Source organism: Antechinus flavipes, chromosome 1 (assembly GCF_016432865.1).
Source record: "Antechinus flavipes isolate AdamAnt ecotype Samford, QLD, Australia chromosome 1, AdamAnt_v2, whole genome shotgun sequence".
NCBI classification, from domain to species: Eukaryota; Metazoa; Chordata; class Mammalia; order Dasyuromorphia; family Dasyuridae; genus Antechinus; species Antechinus flavipes.
Window position 1 is genome coordinate 725,174,233 of NC_067398.1, and position 24,310 is coordinate 725,198,542.

Below are 24,310 nucleotides of genomic sequence, written 5' to 3' on the forward strand. Positions count from 1 at the left end.
GAAATCTTCATTGGGGTAGCAAATCTAGGATTCAACATTTATTCATCTGTAATGTCCTTTTATCTTTTCATTGGTCGTGTCAGATTCTGAGAGGGGGAAATTAAGTTTACCTGAATTTGGTGTCTTCCCAGCTACACGTTTTTTCATTTGCTACTTTCTCCTTTTACAGACAAGTCACTTTTAGCATTCTGTACCTCTTAAGAGCATTTCATCATCTATAAGACTTTTAATCATAAGACATTTTGCCTGCTGTTATCCCTTAATATTTTCCATGGTATCTTGAAAATTGTTCCAAATCACTAACGGAAAATTTATAACAAATCTAAGGGGTCACAAAGTGACCAAAACCAGAATTGTCAGTGCTATAAGGGCCTCAAGAAGACAGTCACCAGTTACGCAAAGGACATAAAAATGTCCTGGAAAAGAGTTTGGAATTACGTAATAAAGGTCTCATATTTTGTAACCTTCAACCCAAAAATCTGATTTCAAGAAATGCTTTTTTTTTTAACCAATTCTTTTTCTTCCTTAACTTTTCCATTCGTATTAGAGGTGATTCTTATCCTGTTTGTTTCCTCCTTTCAAATAATTCCTTCATGTAGTTCCCATCCTTTGTCATTGTTTTATTTTTTATCAAACATTATATTTTGATAAAACAGTTCTTTGATTCCCATATTTCTTTGCCAAGAAAAAAAAAGCTGAGCAAAATTCTACATTTCCATGATTTCAACTTTTCCATTTTAATATTTCACTGTTTGTAACTGGATAGGAAGTTCGTGTGCTTTAATTTGGCACCAATGTTGCATTTGAGCCAAAGGTTTTGTTGCCTTTTAATGTTATTTTTATATTGTTTTTGCCCCCTGAGGCAATTGGGGCTAAGTGACTTGCCCAGGATCACACAGCCAGGAAATGTATAATATCTGAGACCAGATTTGGACTCAGGTCCTCCTGACTTCAGGGCTGTACCACCCAACTGCCCCTTATTGTTGAACTCTTAATGTTCTTTTGTTACTTACTTTTGACTGCATCAGTTCATAAAGTCTTCCTCTATTTCCCCAAATTTATTATATTCATCATTGCTTATAGCACAGGGATAGCTCGTATGAAGTTTCCCCTTAATTGGGCGTGTTATTTGTGTCCAACCTTTTGTTAATACACACAGGGCTGTTAGGGCTATTTGCTTCTATATGGGAGCTTGCTTTCTTACTTTTTTTAAATTATAGCTTTTTATTTACAAAACATACACATGGGTACTTTTTCAACATTGACCCTTGCAAAACCTTCTGTCCCAACTTTTCCCCGCCTTCCTCCACCCCCTCCCCTAGATGGCAGGTAGTCCAATTCATGTTAAATATGTTAAAGAATATGTTACATTCATTATATGTATACATATTTATAAAGTTTTCTTACTGCACAAGAAAAATCGGATGTAGAAAGAAAAAAAACCTGAGAAGGAAAACAAAAATGCAAGCAGACAATTATAGAAGGAATGGAAATGCTATGTTGTGGTCCACTCATTTCCCATAGTTCTCTCTCTGAGTGTAGCTGATTCTCTTCACCACTAAACAAGTGGAACTGGTCTGAATTCTCTCATTGTTGAAAAGAAGCAACGTCCATCAGAATTGATCATCATATGGTATTGTTGTTGAAGTATATAATGATCTCCTGGTCCTGCTCATTTTATTCAGCATCAGTTCATGTCAGTCTCTCCAGGCCTTTCTGAAATCATCCTGTTCATCATTTCTTATAGAACAATAATATTTGATAACATTCACATACCACAACTTACTCAGCCATTTCCCACCTGATGGGCATTTACTCAGTTTCCAGTTTCTTTGGGGCTGCCACAAACATTCGTGCACATACAGGTCCCTTTCCCTTCTTGAAGATCACTTTGGGGTATAAGCCCAGTAGAAACATTCCTGGGTCAAAGGGTATGCATGGTTTGATAACTTTCTGAGCACAGTTCCAGATTTGGGAGCTTCCTTTCTACTGGCAGTCAATGGCAGCAGGGACTCCCCTCTCAGATTGAGTGGGCCACCGTCCTTCCCTCATGTACTGGGAAGGCCTGGACCTGTCTCCTGACAACTTTGCTTCTCTACCCACCAGTTTTTCCCCCTCCATTGATTAGCATCTCAGTTCCATTTATCCACTTTACATCAGTTCATTTTGACAGAAGAATAGATAAGGCTAGGGCAGAAGCATGAGCATTTTCCCCAAAAATCTTCCCTCTTCCACCTCAGGGTCTCAGACTTAGGAGAATTTCTACATAGCATTGCTCTCACCATGTTCATGTCCAGATGAGGAATGGTACCTTGAGGTAAAAACCTGGAATTGAGATGGCTACATCAAAGACTAGGAACACCTTAGTTATATTTTTTTGCATAATCCAATTTTGCAGGGAGGTTGGACCAGTAATGATTGCGTGCACAATCTGCTTCCAGTCTCTCCAGCATTTCCATTTTCTGTCATCATCCTTTTTGCTGCTTGAATGGATTTGGGTTTGAAATGATACCTTAAAGATGTTTTTAATTTTTATTTTTCTCGGTAATGACTTGCAATAATTGTTGATAATTTGTTTCTTCATATACTCCAGCAGCCTGTCTAATGAGAATGACTTAATCTATTCATGGTAACCCTATCTTTTTTGGGTATCTTGGGGTATTATATATATTTTATCTATATTAATATTATATGTTACATAATATTACTATAATTATATTAATATTATAGAATAATAATATATAACATTATATATTATATATATTAATATATATGATATATTTATACACATACACACATACATATATATCAAAACTCTTAGAAAATTACATTTTCTTTTCATCCATAAAGGTTTTTTCCATATTATGCTACACTAATTTTTGTTTGTACGAATGCCCTTAATTTCATATTAAAAAACATTATCTCATATAATGTCATCTAACTTTTGCCCATAAATGAATTCTTTCCCTTTTCACAGGTTTCTGTCACATTTTTCTTCAGCTTTTTTAATAGTATGTTTTTAAAAATAGTTAGATCATTTATCCATTTGTTCACATATTATGCTATTTAATGTTAGGTACTGGCCAGAACATTTTGTTTTCTGACAAAACATTTTGAGTAGCACTGGAAAAACAGAAGAACCTATTTCTTCAATGATCGTGATACTAAATGTGTCTTAAAAGCAGCCATAGATTTCCCTACTATCCCACATTAACAGATGATCATACACAACTCCTATTTTTAAGATAAAGATGTGACATAGAATTGGTCATTCAGCATATCCAGATCTGCCTGATTCTGGAGTTCTTATCAGTAAGGAATTAAAGTTGTGACTTAATTGAAAAGAAAAATGCCCCTTAGCAGTGTATATTCAGCTTTGCAAAATAGTTTTCTAATGGTGAAAGCCAATTTTCCTTGATTTTCAGTGTATCCTACCTAGGATAAGTACCTCCTTGTCCTACTGGGATATTCCTGTGAAATTCAAGTTGGTGCTTACTCCTAGCTGCTTTTAAGAATCCCTTCTTGACTTGAAGCTTTGAAAGTTGATGATTGTATTTGTGGGGGAGTCAAACTCAAGATTCCTCTTAGCTAGTTCTCTTTGCACATTACTTTCTATTCCATTATTTCTGGGCAATTTTCTTACATTACCTAGGTTAAAAATTCAGATTTTGTTTCATCATAATTTTCTGAGATTTCAGAGGTATAACTGGTTGATCTTTGTCTTTCGGTTTTATTGCTTTATTTTATAGAGATTTGAAATCATTACCTGGCTATGCCATTTAAAAAATGCCTTCTGGTTTTTATTCCATTTTTGCCATTTTAAAAATCTGCTTAAGCTGCCATTTTTCTCAGGGAAGCCACTACTTCCATGGGATTTCGCCTTATTTTTCTGCTTTGTCAGTTCTCCTTTTTGTCTTCTTGAATTTCTCATTTTAATTATGTGATTGATGGCTGTTGATAATCTCCGGTGTATGAACTGGGAGTTTAACAGTGATGTGCTGGCTCCATCTTTGTGAGATGACAAGATATACCATCGGACTTGGAGTTAATGAAGCAAGAGATATTATGGAGTAGAGGAAAGATCATAGATTGGGTTTTTAACCCAGCTCTTGTGTTGTCTGGATGATTGCAGGATGCAAAAGATTTCCCTGTTCGTCATCTATTATATGGGGATAATGAATGAAGGATGTGATTATGAGATAAGCACGTTGTAAATTGAAAAAGTGCATTAGAAACATGAGCTCTTCTTCCTATTATTATTGTTTGGTCTGATGACGCAGAGTCCAGCCAAGACAAAGTCCCACTGTAGGAATCCATGTCTGTCTGTCTCCCTTGGGACGCGCCAAAGCCTGGAGCGTCTTGGGAACAAAGTCGTCTGTGCCCTTGCTGCCAGCACCATGTCTTCAGGAGGTCCCCGGGTTAGCACACGTGTGTCTGTTGTTTCAGGTGCCAGTGACCTTCAAGGATGTGGCCGTGGACTTCACCCTGGAGGAGTGGGGGCACCTGGACCCCTTCCAGAAGGAGCTGTACCGGGACGTGATGCTGGAGAACTTCAGGAACCTCGTCTGCCTGGGTGAGGAGGCTGTCCTCTGAGGGCTTATGTATCCCTCTATAATGAAGTGTTGAGCAACTGTAATTTTGTATGCAAAAAACAGAGATGGCTAATCCTTTTATGTGTGAGAGAGATAGGACACATATATTATCTGTTGGCTGCTGAAAACTTCTGCTTTAAACATTTAGATTCTGTTGGCCTAGAGATGAGCTCTTCTGCACCCTCTTCCCTGAAGAATTCTCCCCAAGAATCCCAGTGCAGAATCCCAAAGGCAGGAGTGTGTGTGACAAACCAACATTCTCCTTCGGGGCCCAGATCCGTTGTCCAGCCCATTCCTTAATACTTGCTGGCAGAACCACAAGAATTACCCTTCGGAGGCTGGCTTGCTGCATCCCCACTGAACCCCAGAGGTGCAGGGCCTTATTTTGAATTCTCAGTTCTTTGCTGGTTCTCTGTCCCGTGTCAATGAACAGGACTTACAGTGTCTAAGCCTGAGGTAATCTGCCAGTTGGAGCAAGGAGAAGCCCCTTGGATCCCAGAGGGAGAAAGCCCAAGAAACAGCTCTGCAGGTGAGCAAGCCCAGCCGGGCGTGCCCCGGCCTGGGGGGTCCCTGGGGATGCTCCCCGGGCCGTCGGCCTCCAGGGTCTCCTCTTCCCCTCCACTGCATTCCCGCCCTCTCTAATCACTCACATTAATATGATGCATCACAACTTTTGACCTCTAAGTGGTCCCCATTTCACAGATGAAGACGCTGAGTATTTGAGGCAGGATTGGACCTTGGGTGTTCCTGACTCCAGTCCCAGCACTCTGTTCCCTCACCATGAGAGTTTCTGTATATATTTCTCTCTTAGCACATTTTGTGGGATTCCTCCTCCTTTCTCATAGCTCAGGGATATTGGTCCCTAGAAGTGGCTGGGGGGCCTTGGAATCAAAAAGCTGCCTGGAACCCAGTACCACCTGGCTAAAATGGCAATAGCCAATGGGCCTTGTCTGAAGTGCCAGGTCCCTGGGAGGCTTCGGGGTGGGTCTTAGGACTTCTGAGAGTGCTCCTGGGAGCACTCGGTGCTCAGCATAGCAGCAGCTATCAGGAAAGCCTTCATCCACATTTGTTGAGTGATTCTTTGGACCTTGTCATGGCAACAGAGACCAGATGAGTTACTAACGTCTGTCTTCACTGTCCCACCTTCCCATCATTTGTATGAGAATCCCATGCACCTGGTGGGGAAAGGGCTCAGAGAAAACTGAGGTGGGAGCAGCCAGATCTTTATATGGGTGGGATGGTTTTTGCTTGTGTGGGCTGGCCCACAGCCAGGGACTTGTAGTGCACAGAGTGCTTGACCTGACTGCAAGAAGATCTGAGTTCAAATCCAGCCTCAGACACTTCTTAGCTTTGACCTCTATAGATCATTTCCTTTACTATCATTTGATATCTACAACAACCTGGGGAGAAAAGTGCTATTATTACCCCCATTTTATATACGAGGAAACTGAGGCAAACAAGGATCATCACAGAACTAGGAAACCTTGCACATAGTAAATGCTTGTTTTCTTCCCCTCTGCCCTAATTGTCTCAGCTTTCTGAAGCATAAAATGATGAACAGACAAAAAACTTGGTGGTCTGGAGATTTCAGTGCAGGTCCCTTTGCTTTGTGGGAGTTTATTACTGACTCAAGAGTTGCTGTTGCTATGGAGATGGGGGAGATAGCCTTTTATTTTAACTAGGAATTATTTCCTTTTGGTAATTTCACAAGTAGTTAATTATTTGTAAGGCTCATTACATACTAGTGTCTCGCTTGGCTCATCGGACTGGTCTGAGCTAGTCGTGACCAAGAATATTTGGCATTGGTCAACAGCTAGTATGCAGGGACTAAGGGATCAATATCTTATTGAAATGGGAGATCAATAGTGTAGGAGAAAGCAGCGCGTTGGACATTGGCAGTAAGGAAAAAGCGCCATTGACCCTGGAAGAGAGGAGAGGGGCAGAAGAAGCTCACTGTGAATGGTGTGAAAAGCTGAGTCACTACTGCAGGCGGAGGCAGCCGAGGTCGAAGGCCAAGGACCATCTGCCGAGGGCTGCAGGGCGGGAAGGAGGTCTGGACCCCAGCAGAAGATGAAGAGGACGGGGAGTCGGGGGAGGCTGGGGCCTGGGCCAGTATTTTCCCCTTCCCGTTCCCACTCTTTCCCCCAGAGGTTGGCCAGCAGCTGGGTGGGAGAGTTTGAAAGAGCAAGCTGACAGATCATTAGAAGGGGTAAGAACGGTGGTCCAAGTCTGCAGGGAGCATGTACAGAGGGCTGATTTTTGCAGAAGCAGCTACTGCATCTGGAGGAAGAAGAGGGAGGAAGGCAGGTGCATATTTTGGCCCCACAAAGAGGATATTTGTAGCCATTTTCCTGATAGGAGAAAACAAGGAAGAGCATGGAATCCTCAAAAGAGAAGGGTTTGGTAGACTGAGTGAATAAGTGAAAAAACAATTAGTATTTACTGTGTGTGACAAGCCTGTGCTAATTGCTAGGGGTTTAAAAAGTTGTTTGTTTGTTTTTTTTAAATAGTCCATAGCTTCAAGAAACTTTCACTCTAACAGGGAAAATTAATACCCATAGAAAAGTGGCAGCAAAGAAAGAGAGTTTTGTCTGGGGTGAGGAGTGGGAGGTGGGAGATGGTGGAAGGTAGAAAGTTTTTCCTTCTAGAACATGAGCCCGCCCCTGCGGGCTCCTCACGGTGGAACATTGCTCCATCATGTCAGTGCCCTTGTCCCTTTGGTGAGTTCCTTTGGGAGAGAGGCCCAGTCTGGCCAACCTTGATTAATCCCCTCAGGCTGTACTTCGGACTTCCTGGACCTCAACACCGTACCCCAGCTGCAGTCTCTCCCTGAAATCTCCCTCGGTGCCAAGGGCATCCTCACTTTGGAAGACCCATCAACCCCTCTGAGCTTCTCACAGTGGAACGTGCCTCCGCCATGCCAATCCCCTCCTCCCATTGGTGAGTTTTCAGTCCTCTGACTTTCCAGACATTAAGACGTAAGGGTACCTCTCCTCTTCCCTTTTTGTGTGTTGAATTGCACCATGGCCCTGTGACCAAAGGCTTGTATTTGTCTCTCGGCACTCTCCCAGTTCCAAGCACATAGTAAGTGCTCAATAAGTCCTTATTGCCGTGCTTTGTTTTGCCTCATTTCTTGGGGAAGAGGGGACAGGAAAACCTGAGCTGGCAGCTGATGCAGGGTCTGGATGGATGACTGGGATACAAAACTGGAACATGCCATGGGGGTCTCCAGTCAGCCAGTGGATAACAATGATGTCACTGGCTGGGCCTGACTCAGACTGGTCCTCTCCTATTTAGGTGTGCTTTTAGGACAAATGAGGCGATCATAGGTCATTCAGCAGTTTAGAAACTGTGTAGCAGAGGCATTGGACATTGATTCAGTTGAACATAGCTCTCCTACCTCTGACATGTTCCCAGTGGTCCACAAGTCAAGCATCAGACAGGGACAAGAAGAGCTGGGATATCCATGGCTCCAATCTTTAGTGCCTTAAGCCAATTAATGCTCTCAAAGATAGGTTCAGTGCTTTTTAAAGGAATAGCTAGCTCATCCCGCATGGCAAAAAACTTCAGTAGCTCTTTTACTAAGTGGCCTAGTTTGCTTTTATTCAGTCACTAATCATTTGATTTGTGCCCTAGCTTCAAAAGTTAGCTTTAAAGATGAATAGCTTTACTTCATCAGGGACTGTGTGTCTGAATTTTGGAAAACCTGGAGATCCAGGTCTCATAGAGGATGGTATCATTCTAGGTGGAGAGGTGGTCAGTGACAGTAGGTTGGCAGATAGCATGAGTAATAATTTTATGCTCCTTCTCCAAGACCCCCCACTCCCTTTAATCAATATGCTTTGGAGTTCATTAGTGAATGCTTTTGGGGTGGAACGTCATATCAAACTCTTTAAGTAAAGAACCCTCCCCACCTTCTCCCTCTTTACTCCCCATTCTAAGATTACCATACAGGCCTGGGTAGGCAAATAGGACCTTCCGCATAAATGGATACACTAGAGGTGATGAGAAAAAGCACCACGTGGATCCTGCCAAGAACAAAAGTCATGATACTCTTTCCTGTAAGAAACTTTGGGCATAGTGTTTGAAATGGTTTGTAAAAAAAGATGATTGATGGTCAGCCTGTAGAGGTGGTAATAAAATTACAACAAGATACCCAGAACTAGAACAGTGAGGATTTTTCTTCCTTGACCAAGCTTAGTATATTTCTGAAAGCCTCTGCCTTATGCGACTTGATCATTTGGAATGAGTCAAGTCTTTGTATCCATATTTGGGGGACTGTTAGGATGAATCTCTTAGGGCAAGGGCCAAAGACCAAAGGAGAATCAGAAATCATAGGCCCAGATCACTGGGACTTACTGGGACTTAGAAGAAGTGGAAGTTAGTTCCAGGCATATAAGGCCTACCAGATACCAGCAATCAGATTACTATTATGATCAGAAATCCTTTATTTCAGCTTCCAGTATGTATTAAAAGAAGTCAGAATTATATGATAAAGCAGTAATTGCAGAACTGTCTGCTACTACTTAAAAATTAGAAAAGGACATAAATGGAATGAATTGTATAAACTAGGCCCCAAAGAAAATGAATTCAACAGCTTCATAGTGGATTCAAAGTACATAAGCACATGGAACAAGACTCTTTTATTTTGACAGAAAGTGCTAGGAAAATTACATAGAAATTGGCAGAAAATAGTTACTTGATAGAGAACAAAGATGAGTGAACTTTGTGTGCAATAGGGACAGCAGATATGTTTACATTTTGAAAATTTCTTTCAGATTGGGAGACAAATCATGAAACCAAGGAGTCAGTTCAGGAGCTGGATATTTCAATGGAAGAATCATCTCAAGAAAAACTCACAAAGGATGGTTCTTGTTTCTTGAAGTTACAAGAAGCTTGGGATTGTGTTGGCAGTTTAAAGAGAAAGCAGAACAATGAGGTGAAACATTCTCAGCAAGTGAAAATTTCCCCAAAGAAGCATTCTAATAAATTGAGATGGCATGAATATAACTACTGCAGAAATTTCAACCTAGGACCAGTAGGCTTCTCTCAAACAAGAGTAGGAAAGAGTCCCAGTAATTGTTTTACACAAGGAAAGAGCTTCAGAGTGTGTTCAGACTTAAGAATACGTAATACAGCTTGTTCAAATAAAATATTTTGTAAGTTTAATGAAGGTGAAGAGAAACTTTGTGAATATAATGAATATTGGAAGGCCTTTAGGAACAGATCAGAACTTACTCAATATCAGACAATGCATATTGGAGAGAAATCTTACAAATGTAGTGAATGTGAGAAAGCTTTTAGGTACAGATCAGAGCTTTCTCAACATCAGACAATTCATACTGGTGAAAAACCTTATCAATGTAATGTGTGTGGAAAGGCCTTCCGTCTGAAAGCACAGCTGAAGCAACATCAAAAAATTCATACTGGTGAAAGGCCTTTTAAATGTGACGAATGTGGAAAAGCCTTCATTCAAAGCCAAAATCTCAAACAACACTATCGAATTCACACTGGAGAAAAACCTTTTGAATGTAATGAATGTGGAAAGGCCTTCACCCAGAGGATAGGACTTATTCAACATCAGAGAATCCATAGTGGTGAAAAACCTTATGAATGTAATCAATGTGGGAAGGCTTTCCGCCTGAGAGGAAAACTCAGCCAACATCAGACGATTCATACTGGTGAAAAACCTTTTAAATGTGAGGAATGTGGGAAAGCTTTCATACAAAGCCAAAATCTCAAACAACATTATAGAACTCACACTGGAGAGAAGCCTTACGAATGTAATCAATGTGAGAAGACATTCAGCCGAAGAATAGGGCTTTATCAGCATCAGAAAATTCATGGAAGTGAGGCATGTTATAAATGTAATGAATGTGGGAAGATGTTTAGGTACTTGACAGAACTAACTTATCATCAAAAAAGTCATGCTGAAAAGAAACCTTATGAATATAGTGGATGTGGACAGGCCTTCAGTGAGAGAAAACAATTTATTTCACACTATCCAGTTAATAATGGAGACAAGCCCTATGAATGTAATGAATGTGGAAAGGCCTTTGGCCAAAAGAAGGAACTTAATCGACATTATACAATTCATACTGGAGAGAAACCATATGAGTGTAATGAATGTGGGAAGGCCTTCCGCCAAAGAATGGGACTTACTCGACATCAGACGATTCATACAGGTGAGAAGCCTTATGAGTGTAATGAATGTGGGAAGGCGTTCAGTCAGAAGATCGGACTTAGTCGACATCAGACCGTTCATACTGGTGAGAAACCATATAAATGTGGTGAATGTGGGAAAGCCTTCCGCCTGAGTGCATTGCTTACTGCTCATAAGAATATTCATACAGGTGAGAAGCCTTATGAATGTAATGAATGTGGGAAAGCTTTTCGACTGAGAGCGTTGCTTACTACCCATAAGAATATTCATACAGGTGAGAAACCATATGAATGTAACGAATGTGGGAAATTCTTCCGATTGAGAGCGCTGCTTACTGCACATAAGAATATTCATACTGGAGAGAAACCATTTGAATGTAATGAATGTGGGAAGACCTTCCGTCAGAAGACGGGACTGACACAACATCAGACAATTCACACTGGAGAGAAGCCCTATGAATGTAATAGGTGTGGGAAGGCCTTCCGCCAGAGAATAGGACTTACTCAACATCAGACAATTCATACTGGTGAAAAGCCTTATGGATGTAACGAATGTGGGAAGGCCTTCCGCTTGAGAGCAGAGCTTACACAGCATCAGACAATTCATACTGGTGAGAAACCTTATGAATGTAATGAATGTGGAAAGACATTCCGCCAAAAGGCAGGACTTACTCAACACCAGAGAATTCATACTGGAGAGAAACCGTATAAATGTAGTGAATGTGGGAAGGCCTTCAGCAGGCGGGTAGCCCTTACACAACATCAGACAGTTCATACAGGTGAAAAACCTTATGAATGTAATGAATGTGGGAAAGCCTTCAGTCAGAGGATAGCCCTGTCTAAACATCAGACAATTCATACTGGTGAGAAACCTTATGAATGCAGTGAATGTGGAAAGTCCTTCCGCCTCAGAGCACAGCTTACCCAACATCAGAGAATTCATGCTGGTGAGAAACTTTATGGATATAGTGATTGAGGAAAGGTGTTATTTCCAAAGTAAATAACTTTAACTATTTATGCTGTTGGTGGGGATGGTATCAGTTGACTCATTCATCCTACCTCACCTTGCTAAAAATATTAATATAATTCTCCAGTCTTGATAGTTTCATTAGTTGAGAACTGCTCTGTTGAATCAATCTGGCATTAAACTAGTTGCCAAAAGTCCTTAATCAGTTTGGAAGGAATGAAATTCATTGGATGAAGTGACTTGATGTTTATTAAATGGGAAGTTTATTGGCACTGCCTAAATAAATTCAGTCATGAACTTGAATAAAATAGCAAGCCAATTCTGAATCTGGATTATTAAGTTTTAGAACATTTTATTGAGGGAAGCTGCTTTGGCCAAGACCCTGAGATAACTCCAATGTGAGGAGACAGCTTCTATTTCCTTTTTCCCTCCCTATTAACCAGAAAAAAGGCCTCATGAACTTCCAAAAGGTCAGAAGATGTGTGACTTTTCACCTTTGCCCTAACAAGATTCCTGGAAAAGCAGTCATTAACAGCGATATCTGCGTGGGGAGACAAATCTTAAAGTAGATACATTTAAAAAAAGATGTCTTCAGGGCTCCACAGGAAGCCTAAGGGGAACTTCATTAGGACACTGTAAAGGGTAGGGAAGGATTTCTAGCAAACAGGAGCTATAAGTTACTGCTTTGCCACATGGTATGTGTTTTTTAAGCTTGAGCCCACCTTCCCCTGAAGTCTGCTTTTGTGGGAAAGTGTGTCCTCAGTTTGGGGGAGTATTTTACACCAACTGTTCTTAAGGTACCACTTTAGTAAATAGACCTTTCTGAAAGCTAAGTATGGCTAGCTAATTTATATCACCTATTTTAGTCAATAGTCATGGTAGAAAACCAGTGGAGGCTCATGAACAATAGTACTGGAATGTCTCAGACCTTCACCATTTTCCTTGTAACCCTTGAGTTAAGAAGTAGCCAGCTGCCCTTTGGGGACTCAATCTGCTAGTACAAAATGACAGTTATTATGCCATGATTGTTAAAGGAAAAAGTGGTATACAATGAATGTGGAAAGCTCTTCAGGGCACAAAGCTTACTGAAAATCAGTTAATTGTATTGGAGAAAAGCATAATGAATATAACAGATTTTCAATCAGAGTTATGGTCCTTTATTGAAAATTAGAGACTTGAAATTTTAAATGAAGGAAATTTATGTCTGCTTTTACTCAGTAAATAATCCAAACAATTTCCCCTTCCGTGCTCCTTTCACTTCCACCATTCATTTGTAATGCAAATACTATTTATTTAAATACTTAATTTGAGGAAATTGAAGCAATAAAGCAGCTGTTCACTTTCTAAATGCCACCCAGAAAAAATTGACAGTTCTCATCTTTCTGATCAGTAGAGTTGTTAACCTAACTCCTTGAAAACGATCATTGCTCTTCTTGTGCCTTTATTCCAGTCTCCTCCTTCCCCCTCCAGCAATCATCTTCTATCTTTAATAAATCATCAATCTATTCCTCTCAGTTAGCTTTTTGTCATTTCCCTCAGTTGATTAAATACTCTCTTTCTACTTAACCAGGTTCACAGCCTTGGAATCTTATTCAGTGTCTCCCTTCTTTATCCCATATTTCATCAGTTGCTGTGTCTTGTGGATCTTACCTCTATATTATCTCTCATATCCATATCCTACAACATTGCTAGCCTAGTAAACAGGATTTCCATCATATTTCCTGGACTATTACAGCAAACTTTTAGTTTGATTTCTCTTTTCTACTCTACAACTTATTCTCCCTGAAGTTATTAAAATTAACAGAACTGATCATGTTACTTTCTTACTTTAAAACTCTTAACATTTTCTTATTACTTCAAGAATAAAACACAAATTTGACAATTTAGCATTTAAAAAAATCCCAACTCTTTCAGGCTACCTTTATATTTTCCCCATCATGAACTTCAGACTCAAATCCATCTCCTTGAAGTACCCTGAATTTGATGTTAATATCCTCTGCATCAGTTCTTTTGCATAGTCTCATAGCCATGTCTTGACTCTTCTTCTTTGTTTCAGTTGTTTCATATGCCACCCCTTAAGGTAAGAGGTTCTTAACTTTTTTGGTGAAATGGATTGGTTTAAAAGTGATGAATCTCATGGGACCCTCCTTAGAATAATGTTTTTTTAAATACATAAAATAAAACATAAGGAAATAAAATTATATTGAAATAAGATGCATTTTTTCCCCTCACCAAAATTCATGGATCCCTTGAAATTTATATATGGAAGGCCCCTATATTAAGAACCCCTGATCCAGAGGATCTGAATTGTATATCTTCTAAAACCTTCATTTATTAATGTATATAAATGTATAGAATATAAAGTCCTTAAGGGCTTTGAATTCTGTCTTTACATTATCAGTACCTAGCCCTAGTGTCTGGCTCAAAAGAGATACTTAGTAAATATCTACTGAATGGCATAGATTCCTTGAAGTATTGAAGTATGACTTCTCACTTTCACCTTTGTGTCTTCCACATTTACCCTTCCCACACGTCCCCCTCCCATTTTCATATATAACAAGGCTCCCAGAGTTACTGATTGACCCAGTCAGTGTACTTGTATGACTTTGTCCATCAGTATTCAGTTGAACATGAATAAAAGTGAGTCACATCATGAATTTCACTTCCATTTGGCAAGTCACAGGTAGCGATTAAACGAGGGCAAAGGATTCATTTTTAGACATTTCTAGAGGACACTAGAACTGAAATTTGGCGTCAAAACTGTGAAGGTAGGAAAATGAGATGATCAGGGAGAGTAGAATACCTTGGTCACAATGATGATGAAGAACAAAGTTAGGCGGAACGAAGCAAACAAAATGAACTAGAGTTCTTCACAAAGTATGAACATTGGGAATTCACTGAAAATTGAAATGAAATCCATGAGTGGAAGCTGGCTCTGTACTGGATACTTGAGAGAAACGAAGGTAAAATGCTTGACTTTCTAACTCTGTATTAAGAAATTGTACATATGAGGAAATCCAGAAACCAGAAAAGAGAAGCATAGTGGAGAACATTCTGGCGAAGGGCATTTGACAACCAGTCATTGCATCATTGAAGTCAACATTTGGACAGAACGAGGATATTAATGGAGAACTTAAATTATCCAGCCATATACTGGAACTCTCTGTCAAAGTAGAGTAAATTATAATTTTGCAATTTACCTTAATAATAATTTAACTTGCCTTAGGTGGATAAGAAATGACAAATGATTCCAGTGCCTTTGCCAAGAAAAACCCAAATGGGGTCATGAGGAGATGGATAAGACTGAAAAATGACTCAACAACAATTAGTGGGGAAATTGGTGAGGGGAATACTGATGATCTGATTCTAATGGGAAAGCACAGATTGTTTCAAATAGATGTGATGAGAACTTTGTGGCAAGGTCACCATTGTTACTTAGAGTTTATGATAGAACACTGGTATCAAACTCAGAAAAGGAAGTCACTAACTCATACAGAAGGATCTCTATGGGCCTCATATTAACTTAGAATAACACTTTAATATTATTTGTGTTCTATTGTGTTTCTATTTTGTTAAATATTTCCCAATACCATTTTAAATTGGTTCTGGAGACTTTCTATTTGATATCTCTGAGAGAATGAGAGGAAAGTCAGTTAGCAAAGACTTGCTATATACTAGGCACTGTACTAAGTGCTGGGAATAAAAAGAAAGGCAAAAAGCAGTTCCTGCTTTCAAGGAGCTCAGAGTCTAATGGAGAAAACATGCAAATAATAAGAGATAGTGGGTATGAATTGAAGAAAATCAATAAAAGGAAGGCATTTAGTGTTAAGGTTAGGGAAATTGGGAACAGTTTCTATGTCAAGTGTGAATGCTAACTGCAGTGAAAAGATTATGAAGGGCCAAGTGAAATAAAACAAAATTTAATAGTGATAAATATAAGGTTCTACACTTTGGTTTTTTAAAAACTGACAGATGTAAGATGGGAAGACATAAGGAAGTTTCTTTAAAGAGGCACACCTAGATTGCTTTAATTAAATCTTTTTTTCAATTCCAAATTACTTTTTCTCTCCACTTACTAAGAAGTAAGAAGAACAAAGCTTGTATTTCAGTCACGCAAAACTAAATTTTTCCATAGCTATGTCCAAAAGAAAGAAAAGAAAATTGACACTCTGAAGCCATCACTTTTCTCTCTGGAGATAGATAATCATGTTTTGTCATGAATCCTTTGGCATTGCAATTGGTGATGTTGATCAGAATTCCTAAGGCTTTCAGAGTTGATTGCTTTTGCAAAACAGTTTTTAGTTTTTAAGTTGTTCTTTTAGCTCTGCTCATTTCATTTTTATCAGTTCGTATAAGTCTTCTTAGGTTTTTCTAAAAACCGTCCCCTTTTCGAGGGATTTCTTGTAAATAACATTATTGAATTGGATTTTTGATCTATCTGCTATCTTTCATTTTATGAGTGAGTTCACATTCACCATTATGGTTACTAAGTTTATTTCCCTCCATCCTTCTGTATACTTTAACTTCTATATACTTTAACTTCTCTCTTACTTTTTTTTTGGTCCTCTCTTTAAGACACTGTTTTGCTTTTGACTAGTGTTTGCTTTATTCTACCCCCCTCTTGTTTTCTTTCCCTTCCCTTTAAATCCTTTCCTTTCTTCTTTGTTGGTTAAGATAAATTTCTGTACACATGTTGTGTGTTCATACCTCCTCTATTCAGTACAGATGAGAGATTCATGTGTTACCTGTTCTCTCACTCCATTGTAAAACCTTGTACACCTCATTAATGTGAGGTGATTCCCTCCATTCTTCCTCCCTCTTACAGTTCCATTTCCCCTTTCCCTATCCTTCCATTCTTTTTTTGAGATCATCCAAACACAATGGAATCCCAATCTGGCCCTCTTTTCTAATTAGATTACCTTTAATATCCTGTGATGACAAAGTTCTAAGTGATTACACATATCATTTCCCAAAAAAATATAAAGCTTAACTTTGTATTATAGTACCTTCTCACTCATGTTCACTTTTTTTGTACTTCTCTCAACTTCTGTATTTCTATTCCAGATTGTCTACAGCTCTGGTCTTTTTATCAGGAATGCTTAGCAGTCCTTTATATCATTAAAGATCCATTTTTTCTCACCTGTAGAATTATATTGTTTTTCTGGGTAGGTTATTCTTCGTTGTAAGTAAACTTAGATTCTTTGCCTTCTGAAATATCTATTTCAAGTTAAAGAAATAGTATATTTAAAGTGGTGGCTGTTAAATCTTGTTTAGTCTAGACTGTGACTCCTCAGTACAAGATTTGAATTGTTTCTGGCTACTTGCAGTATTTTTGCCTTGACCTGGGAGCTTTGGATTTTGGCTGTAATATTCCTGGTATTTTGATTTGGGGGTTCTTTCAGTAAATGACTGGTAGATTCTTTGTCCTTTGGTTTTTTGCCTTTATCTAACTGATTAATTCTTAGATATTTCAACAGTTTTCTTGTATGATTTCTTAAGTATGTTTGAGCTCTTTTTTTATTCATGATTTTCTAGTATTCCACTGATTTTTAAACTTTATTTCCTCAATCTGTTTTCTAAGTCTTTTTTAAAATAATGACGACAATACTAAAAGTAGTAGTAATAAGTAGCATTTATATAGTACCAGGCATTGTGCTAAATGCTTTACAACTATTTCATTTTATGCCTACAACAGTCTTTGGAGATATAATCTTAGTATTTTCATTTTATAGTTGGGGAAGGGGTAGCTCGGGGTACCCTTGGATAGAATCCAGAAGACCTGAGTTCAAGGGGCCTCAGAGACTTAATAGCTTTGTGACCCTGGGCAAGTCACAACCCTGTTTCCCTCAGTTTGCCTCAGAGAAGCTGAAGAAAGAATTGGAAAACCATTCTGGTACCTTTGCCAAAAAAAATGGAGTCATGAAGAGTTGGTCACAAGTGACACAACCAAGCAATAATAATAATAAGTTGAGGAAACTTGAGTCAAACAGAACTTAAGTGACTTGCCCAGCTAAACACATCCGTTCAGAATCAGGATTTGAACTCAGGTCTTACTCTCTCTAGATGCAGGGTTTTTATCCACTGTGCCATCTAGCTGCCTTTCTCCTGTGATATATTTCATATTTTCTTTTATTTTCAGACTTTTAAATCTGTTTTATTATTTCTTTATTAGTTTCCATTTGGTTTATTCGAATTTTGAAGAAGCTACTTCAGTAAGCATTTGTATATTTTTTTCCAAGTTGATAATTATAATATATATATTTATAACGATAATAACTAATAGTCTTTTTGTATTTTCTATAGCTTTCATTTAGTTTTTAAAAGTAGTTTTTAGCTCTTTAAAAAAAAAACTCTTCTAAGAATTCTTGTTGAGCTTCTGTTCAAGCTTCATTTTCCTTTGAGGTTTTACTTGTAGGTGCTTTGAGTCTTTTGTGTATCTTGATCTTTGTCGCCATTAGTGGGATTCTGGGCTTGTTCTTGCAGCCTGTTACTTGATTTTGCCTTTTGTTTGTGTGGTGCTCTGCCCCCTGGTGTGGAGCTGGTAGCCTGAGCCGCTCTCCTCCTCTCCTGCTTCTTTGCCAGCTCGGTCTGGAGGCCTCGAGGTTCTGGCTCAGGTTTGGGTTAGTGGGGCCCCGGCCTCCGGGAGACTGCAGGCCGAGAGGTGTGGGTGGCTCCGGTCACTCTAGGGCTTGGGTGCTGGCCTGGGCCCCTGTTGCTCTCCTCTTGGGGCCAGAGCTGCCCAGCTGTATTTGTGGACCTTGTTCCTTGTGCAGGACACATGAATGGCCAGGAAGGAGTGGCGGGGGACAGACAGAGCCTGGCGATGACACTTGTTCCTGCCCTCACCCCGGATCTCGTTCCGTTTGTGGGCTTCTGGCCAGACCCCCTGCCCACCATCTGTGCCCCTCTGTCTCCCTAGGCTGACCTGGTGGGAGAAAATGGCTGGCTTTGCCTTGGTGTTCCTGACCAAAATTTGGGTAACTTTAGATTGTTGTGGAGAAGGGAGAGTGGCAGGGGAGGCTCTCCACAGGAGAGTCATAGAAGTAACCCCAGGGGTAGTGGGTGTGCAGAGCAGAACATCCTGCGTCGTGGGAGTGGGGAGTCTCCAGGAGGAGACCCCACTAATGGGCCAGTGGTAGCTTAGTTAGAGCCGAGGCACTGCTGGGGGAAGAAGGGGTCTTCCACTCTGCCCCCAACAAGGAAAACTGTGATTTCGGAAGGTTGGGATGCTGGCGTGGCAGAGGTTGGGGTGGCAGCTCAGCCAAGGCCTGGTTGGCACAGGGAGGGCCCTCAGAGCCCGGGAGAGGGGCACAGGGCACAGCTCCAGGGAATGTGAGGATGGAGACTCAGGAGGAGCTGTTTGATGTTGGTCAGCATTCACCACACCACTTGAAATGTTAAAAGAACTGTAGATTCCTGCCTTGGGACCCTCACTGCCCTGATGCTTAAAATTCTGAGCATAAATTCACAGACTCCTGTTCTAAAGAGTCCTATCCATGCTTCCCGTTCAGTCCTAGCCATCTTATCTGTCCACTCCCACCATCCTCAGCTTGCCACACATCTGACCATAATGGCCGGTTTCTGCTGTAAAAGAAATATTGCCCAGCTCCTGTAGCTCCGCTCCCCACCTCGTGGGATTTTGGAGATCAGAAGGTCCCTTCCTTGCCCCCTTTCCTCAGTGTGTCTTGTGTGTTCTCGAGCACAGTGCTGGGCACAAGGACTTGTTCGTTAATTCAGTTAGGAGAAGGAAGCAAGGAGCGGTAACAAGATGAGGGCAAAGTCGCAGACAATCGGAATCTTCTCAGAAGCCCTAAAACTCGACGTAATGGGACTGGTGGGGGCAGCTGAAGACAATGAGCTTGTTTTTGTCATGGGGGAAATTGGGTCAGAAAAGTCCTAGGACTGCACTGCTGCTCGGAGTGGATGGGGCAGGGGGCATCTGGAACAGACCAGCTATAAATGGCCAATAGTCACTTGATGCACGAGTTACCAGGTTTAAAAGGGGGTAGAGGAATATCGCGTAGCTGATAAAATTGTCACTGAGTCAAGGCTTAAACTATTCAATAAACCAGAGACTTGAGAATAAATTTGGAAAATGCTTGGATAAACTAGGGAGATGGACAGGAAGATGTGCAGACTTCCTCAGGGAATTTGGTCACACTCTGGACTGTCCCCCAAATGTCGAGCCTGCTCAGGCCTGAAACAGTGCAAGCAGAGAGGAGGGTCCACTTGGACCCGATCTCTAACAAGGAGCCATTCGGGCTAGGAAGGTGGGTTCGTCCCCCTCCTCATCAGCATCCTTGCAGCCTCTGCTGCAGAGAGAGCCCTTGAGACAACTCTGCCCTCGTCCTGGGAAGCATCGGCTGTGGTCTGTGTGCTCTCAGAACTGGAGTCCATTTCCACTGGACTTGGTCTATAATTGTGGGACAAGGCAACACACTTTGAAAAGAAGGTTTTGTACCAACTTTTTATTGGAGCACTAAAGTAAATGTGTTTCTAAAATCCAAGTCTGGATGTCTAACGCAATCAACTGATAGTCAAGTCAAGAAGAGTATCTGTTGTTGAGCTATTTCCAAGCATACAGTGACATCCCAAACTTTCAGGGTCTTAGAGAGCCCTGAGGGAGAATAGCAAACACTCTCTGGGGCCCTAACTCACTTCCGAGCACAAGCTGTGGCAAGACTAAAAATATTCAACATGCTGACCACTAGTCAAAGTGGTGTTTTGGGTTTTTTATGAAGTTAAGTGACGTCCAGGCAGTTGAGGGTAACAGGTAAGTCTAAAGGATTGCTTCCATTCTAGTCTCCTTTGTGAAATTCTCAAGGACAGTCAAAGGTTTGAAGAGAGCATCAGGCCTGGAGTAAAGAAGAGTAGTTCAAATGCAGTCAGACATTTATTAGTAGTGTGACCCCAGTGGGCAAGTCACTAAAACTGAGACAAATCTCAGTTTGTCCATCTGCAAAACGGGGATAATAACACCTACCTCCCAGGGGGGTTGTGAAGATCAAATGATCTCATGTGCTTATTAAGCGCAGTGTTTGGCACATAGTATTATATAAATGTTAACTTATTATCTCTTATCCAAATGATTATTTGTTAACCTGTTATATGTTGTGTAATTTCTGCCATTTTATTACATAATCTGATCAGGAAATCCAGGCTCTGTAAGGGTAACTTTTCTATAATTTCTAGTGATGTAATCTCGAATCAGTATCGTAAACCCTTTGTTGCCAGAAAATTATTATAATAATAAAAGGTAGCATTTTAAGATTTGCCAAGTACTATGTGTGTTATGTCATTCAATCTTTATGAGAATCCTGGGAGATAGGTGCTGTGATTAGTCCCATGTTACGGATAAGAAAACTGAAGTGATAGATTACAAATGACTTGCCCAGTGTCCCACAGTTATGTAAGTGCATGACTCGTCCATTTGTTTGATGTTTTCTTGTCATCATATTGTTGGTTATATTCATGTGGTTATTATTTGCACTTTTGCAATAAATGTTTTCCAGTCCTTAATGCTAGTTAGTGCTTTCCTTCTGAGATAATTCAAAGTGATCTTGTATGGATCTTGCTTGTCCATAGAGACTTGGATGTTGCCTTTTCCTTTGTGAGCTTCTTGAAAGCAGGGTCAGTTTTTGCCATTCTTTGTATCCCTAGCACTTATCCCAGTGCCTGGCACCCAGTGGGCATTGAATACTTACTGATTTGACTTTTGATGATTACTGATGACTTTTGAGTGACAAAAATAAATCTGCATTAATAAATATATCATTAATAAATAAATCAGCCAGTTAGTGCTACTTTGACAACATTGTTCAATAGAAATAAAAGAAACTTATGTGTTTCGGAAATTTTTACCCAATATCTTCTAACACAACTGATAGTTGAAATGATAAATACATGCAAAAAATAAAAAATAACATAAGTAGATATTTTCCAAATAATTAAATCCCATAAAAAGAAACTGAACACGTCATAAGTAAACTCCCAAAGGAAAAAATTACAGAATCCAAGACTTAAAAGTGAATTCTATCAAGCATTAAGAAAACAAGTAACTCCAATGTTATATAAACAATTTAAGAAAAGAGAAACTTTCAGATCTCTTTTGTAATACAAATATAGGTTTGATGTGTAAGCCAAGGAGAAATAGAATAGAATAAGAAAACTACAGACCCATACTGCTAAGGAAAAGTGACATTAATATTATAAAATGTTAAATAAAATATTTACAAATAGAATACCACAGCATATGTGCTACTATGGTTTGATAATAAAACCTAATAGTTATATTAATAAAAATAAAAGCCATAGGGATAGGAGCTTAAAATGACATAATCTGACATCAGTTTCTTTAAAAAACAAACTAGGAAGCATGAAAATAAAAGGAATTTTCCTTCATATGGTAAGTCATATCTATCTAAAACCAAGAGCAAACATTTTAGGTACTGGAGAAAAGTTAAAAGCCTTTCCAGTATGATCAGAAATAAGGCAAGGATGTTGACTGTCTTTCCATGCTATGTTAGGGAAATGCTTGTTTTATTCCATAAATTAAAAATAAAATAAATTTTAAGGAAAAAAATAGTCTCCACGGTCACCACATCTATTTGATATGGTACTAAAAATGCTAAATGTAACAAGAATAAATTGAAAGCTATGAATAGGCAAAGATGAAATCACTTTCTGCACATTTGTGAACTCTAAAAAGTTAAATAAAAATTAATTGAACTAATCAAATTTAGCACAGTTGCAGGATATAAAATAAGTTCATATATATCATCAGCATATTTATCAATAAAAACCCTGCAACAAGAAGTAGAAAAATAACATTTAAAATAACTACAAAATATTTTGGAGTCTATCCACCCAAACATACCCAGAAACTATATGTATGTGTCTACAAAATGTTTACAAAAATAAAGCTGGGTTTAAATAGAGAAATTGTTTTTTCTTTGATAGATTTGCCAATATGGTTAAAAAAAAAAAATGACAAAGCTACCTAAATTGATTTAGCTATTCAATGACCAAGCAACCAAAGGATTAATTTTTTATAATGTCCAAGGAATATGAAGAGTTAAAAATTTCAAGGGAAAAACTGGGAAAGAAGGGACCAGTATCAGTTCTCAAATTAATACTACAATGTAGTTATCTTAAATCAATTTAGCAGAGGTATGAACACATTAGGTACACAAAAGTATCCAAGGTTCACAATGGGACAGAAACTACTGGGGAAACTGGAAAGCTGTCTGAAAAGAAATTAGTATAGACCGATACCTCACATGTACCAGGATAAGCTCTACATGGATAAATGAAGAAATGGAACTTTTGGATCTATGGATAAGGGAAGGATTCTTGCTCAAACAAGGGATAGAGAAGACGAAAGATAAAATGGGCAGTTGTTATATAAAGTTAAGAGCTTTATAAAATCAGTTCACTTCAAATTGAGAGTGAAACAGGAACCAGAAAAATGTTTTCTACGAGTTTCTTTAATATAGATCTCATACCTGCTAAATACCCAGTTCTCATTTACCAAAACACAAGCTACCCTTCAATAGACAAATAGTAAAAGAATATAAATTTTCAAAGGAAACCAAAGCTATCAATGAATATAAGAAAAATTGCTCCACGTAACTAATAATTGGAGAGAACAATTTTGATATTCTACCCCACAGCCATCAGAAAAGCAAAGATGACAAAGAAAAATGAGATGTTGGAGGAAATATGGGAAAAGTGTGTGAGAATGGGACTCTGGATTAATTCAGCCATTCTGGAAAACAATTAGAAACTAGTCCCCCAAAGTCTATGTATACATGCCTTTTGACCCAGCAATGTTCTAGGCCTAAACAGAGTAATCATAGAATGAGGAAAAGGACTCATAAAAATGTATAAAAGCTCTTTGCGTAATAGCAAAAAACTGGAATTTGAAAGTGACCATTTATGAAGACATATACACATTATGGTAAATAGGATACTATTGTGCTTTAAGAAATGATAAAATGCATGGTTTTAGAGAAAAGAGGCTTATATCACATGATGCTGAGTAGAGTGAGCAGGACCAGGAGAACAATTTATACAGACATAACTTTGAAAGACCTAAGAACTGTGATCGATGAAGCAACCAGCCTCCACGGAGACGGGGCCCAGCGGACTCCAGGCAGGAGGCCCCTTTTTCCATGTGGTCAGTGGAATATGAATATTTGTCATGGGTTTTTTTATCTGCCAAGTAGGAAGATTGGTAGGAGGATAAAATAAATACTTGTTAATTGAAAACTTGTTTCAAACATTCTTGGTTGACTTATATGGCTGTCACCCATGCAGCTGCTTTTGATTCCTCTCTTGAGCTTTGGCTTTCAAGAACTCCATCTGCAGAAAAACTTTTGATTAATCAAAAAAAAAAAAAAAATTGGTTTTTGCTGACAAGAGCCGTCGCCAGCCCTTAGTGTTGCTTTGTAAAGTGATGTTTGTTCCACCAGTGTGTCAATGTTTGTGGTGGGTCCTGGGACCCCCTTTTTCCTTTGTGACTGAGTGATCCCGGCGGTAGTAAGCTCAGCCTTTGGACATTCGCTCTGTTCCCGCCAGAAGGATGGGG

General features: G+C 39.4%; 1 protein-coding gene across 1 annotated transcript in view; it reads left to right on the plus strand.

The window, feature by feature from the left end:
* LOC127545838 (zinc finger protein 184-like) overlaps positions 1 to 23,991 on the plus strand; it is a 29,299-nt gene extending 5,308 nt beyond the window's left edge. The window contains exons 3-6 of the mRNA XM_051973331.1: positions 4,447 to 4,573; positions 5,026 to 5,121; positions 7,368 to 7,532; positions 9,371 to 23,991. Of these exons, the coding sequence (XP_051829291.1) occupies positions 4,447 to 4,573; positions 5,026 to 5,121; positions 7,368 to 7,532; positions 9,371 to 11,730 (2,748 nt within the window). The 3' untranslated portion in view covers positions 11,731 to 23,991. The remainder of the gene's footprint in view (positions 1 to 4,446; positions 4,574 to 5,025; positions 5,122 to 7,367; positions 7,533 to 9,370) is intronic.
* The last annotated feature ends 319 nt before the right edge of the window (positions 23,992 to 24,310 follow it).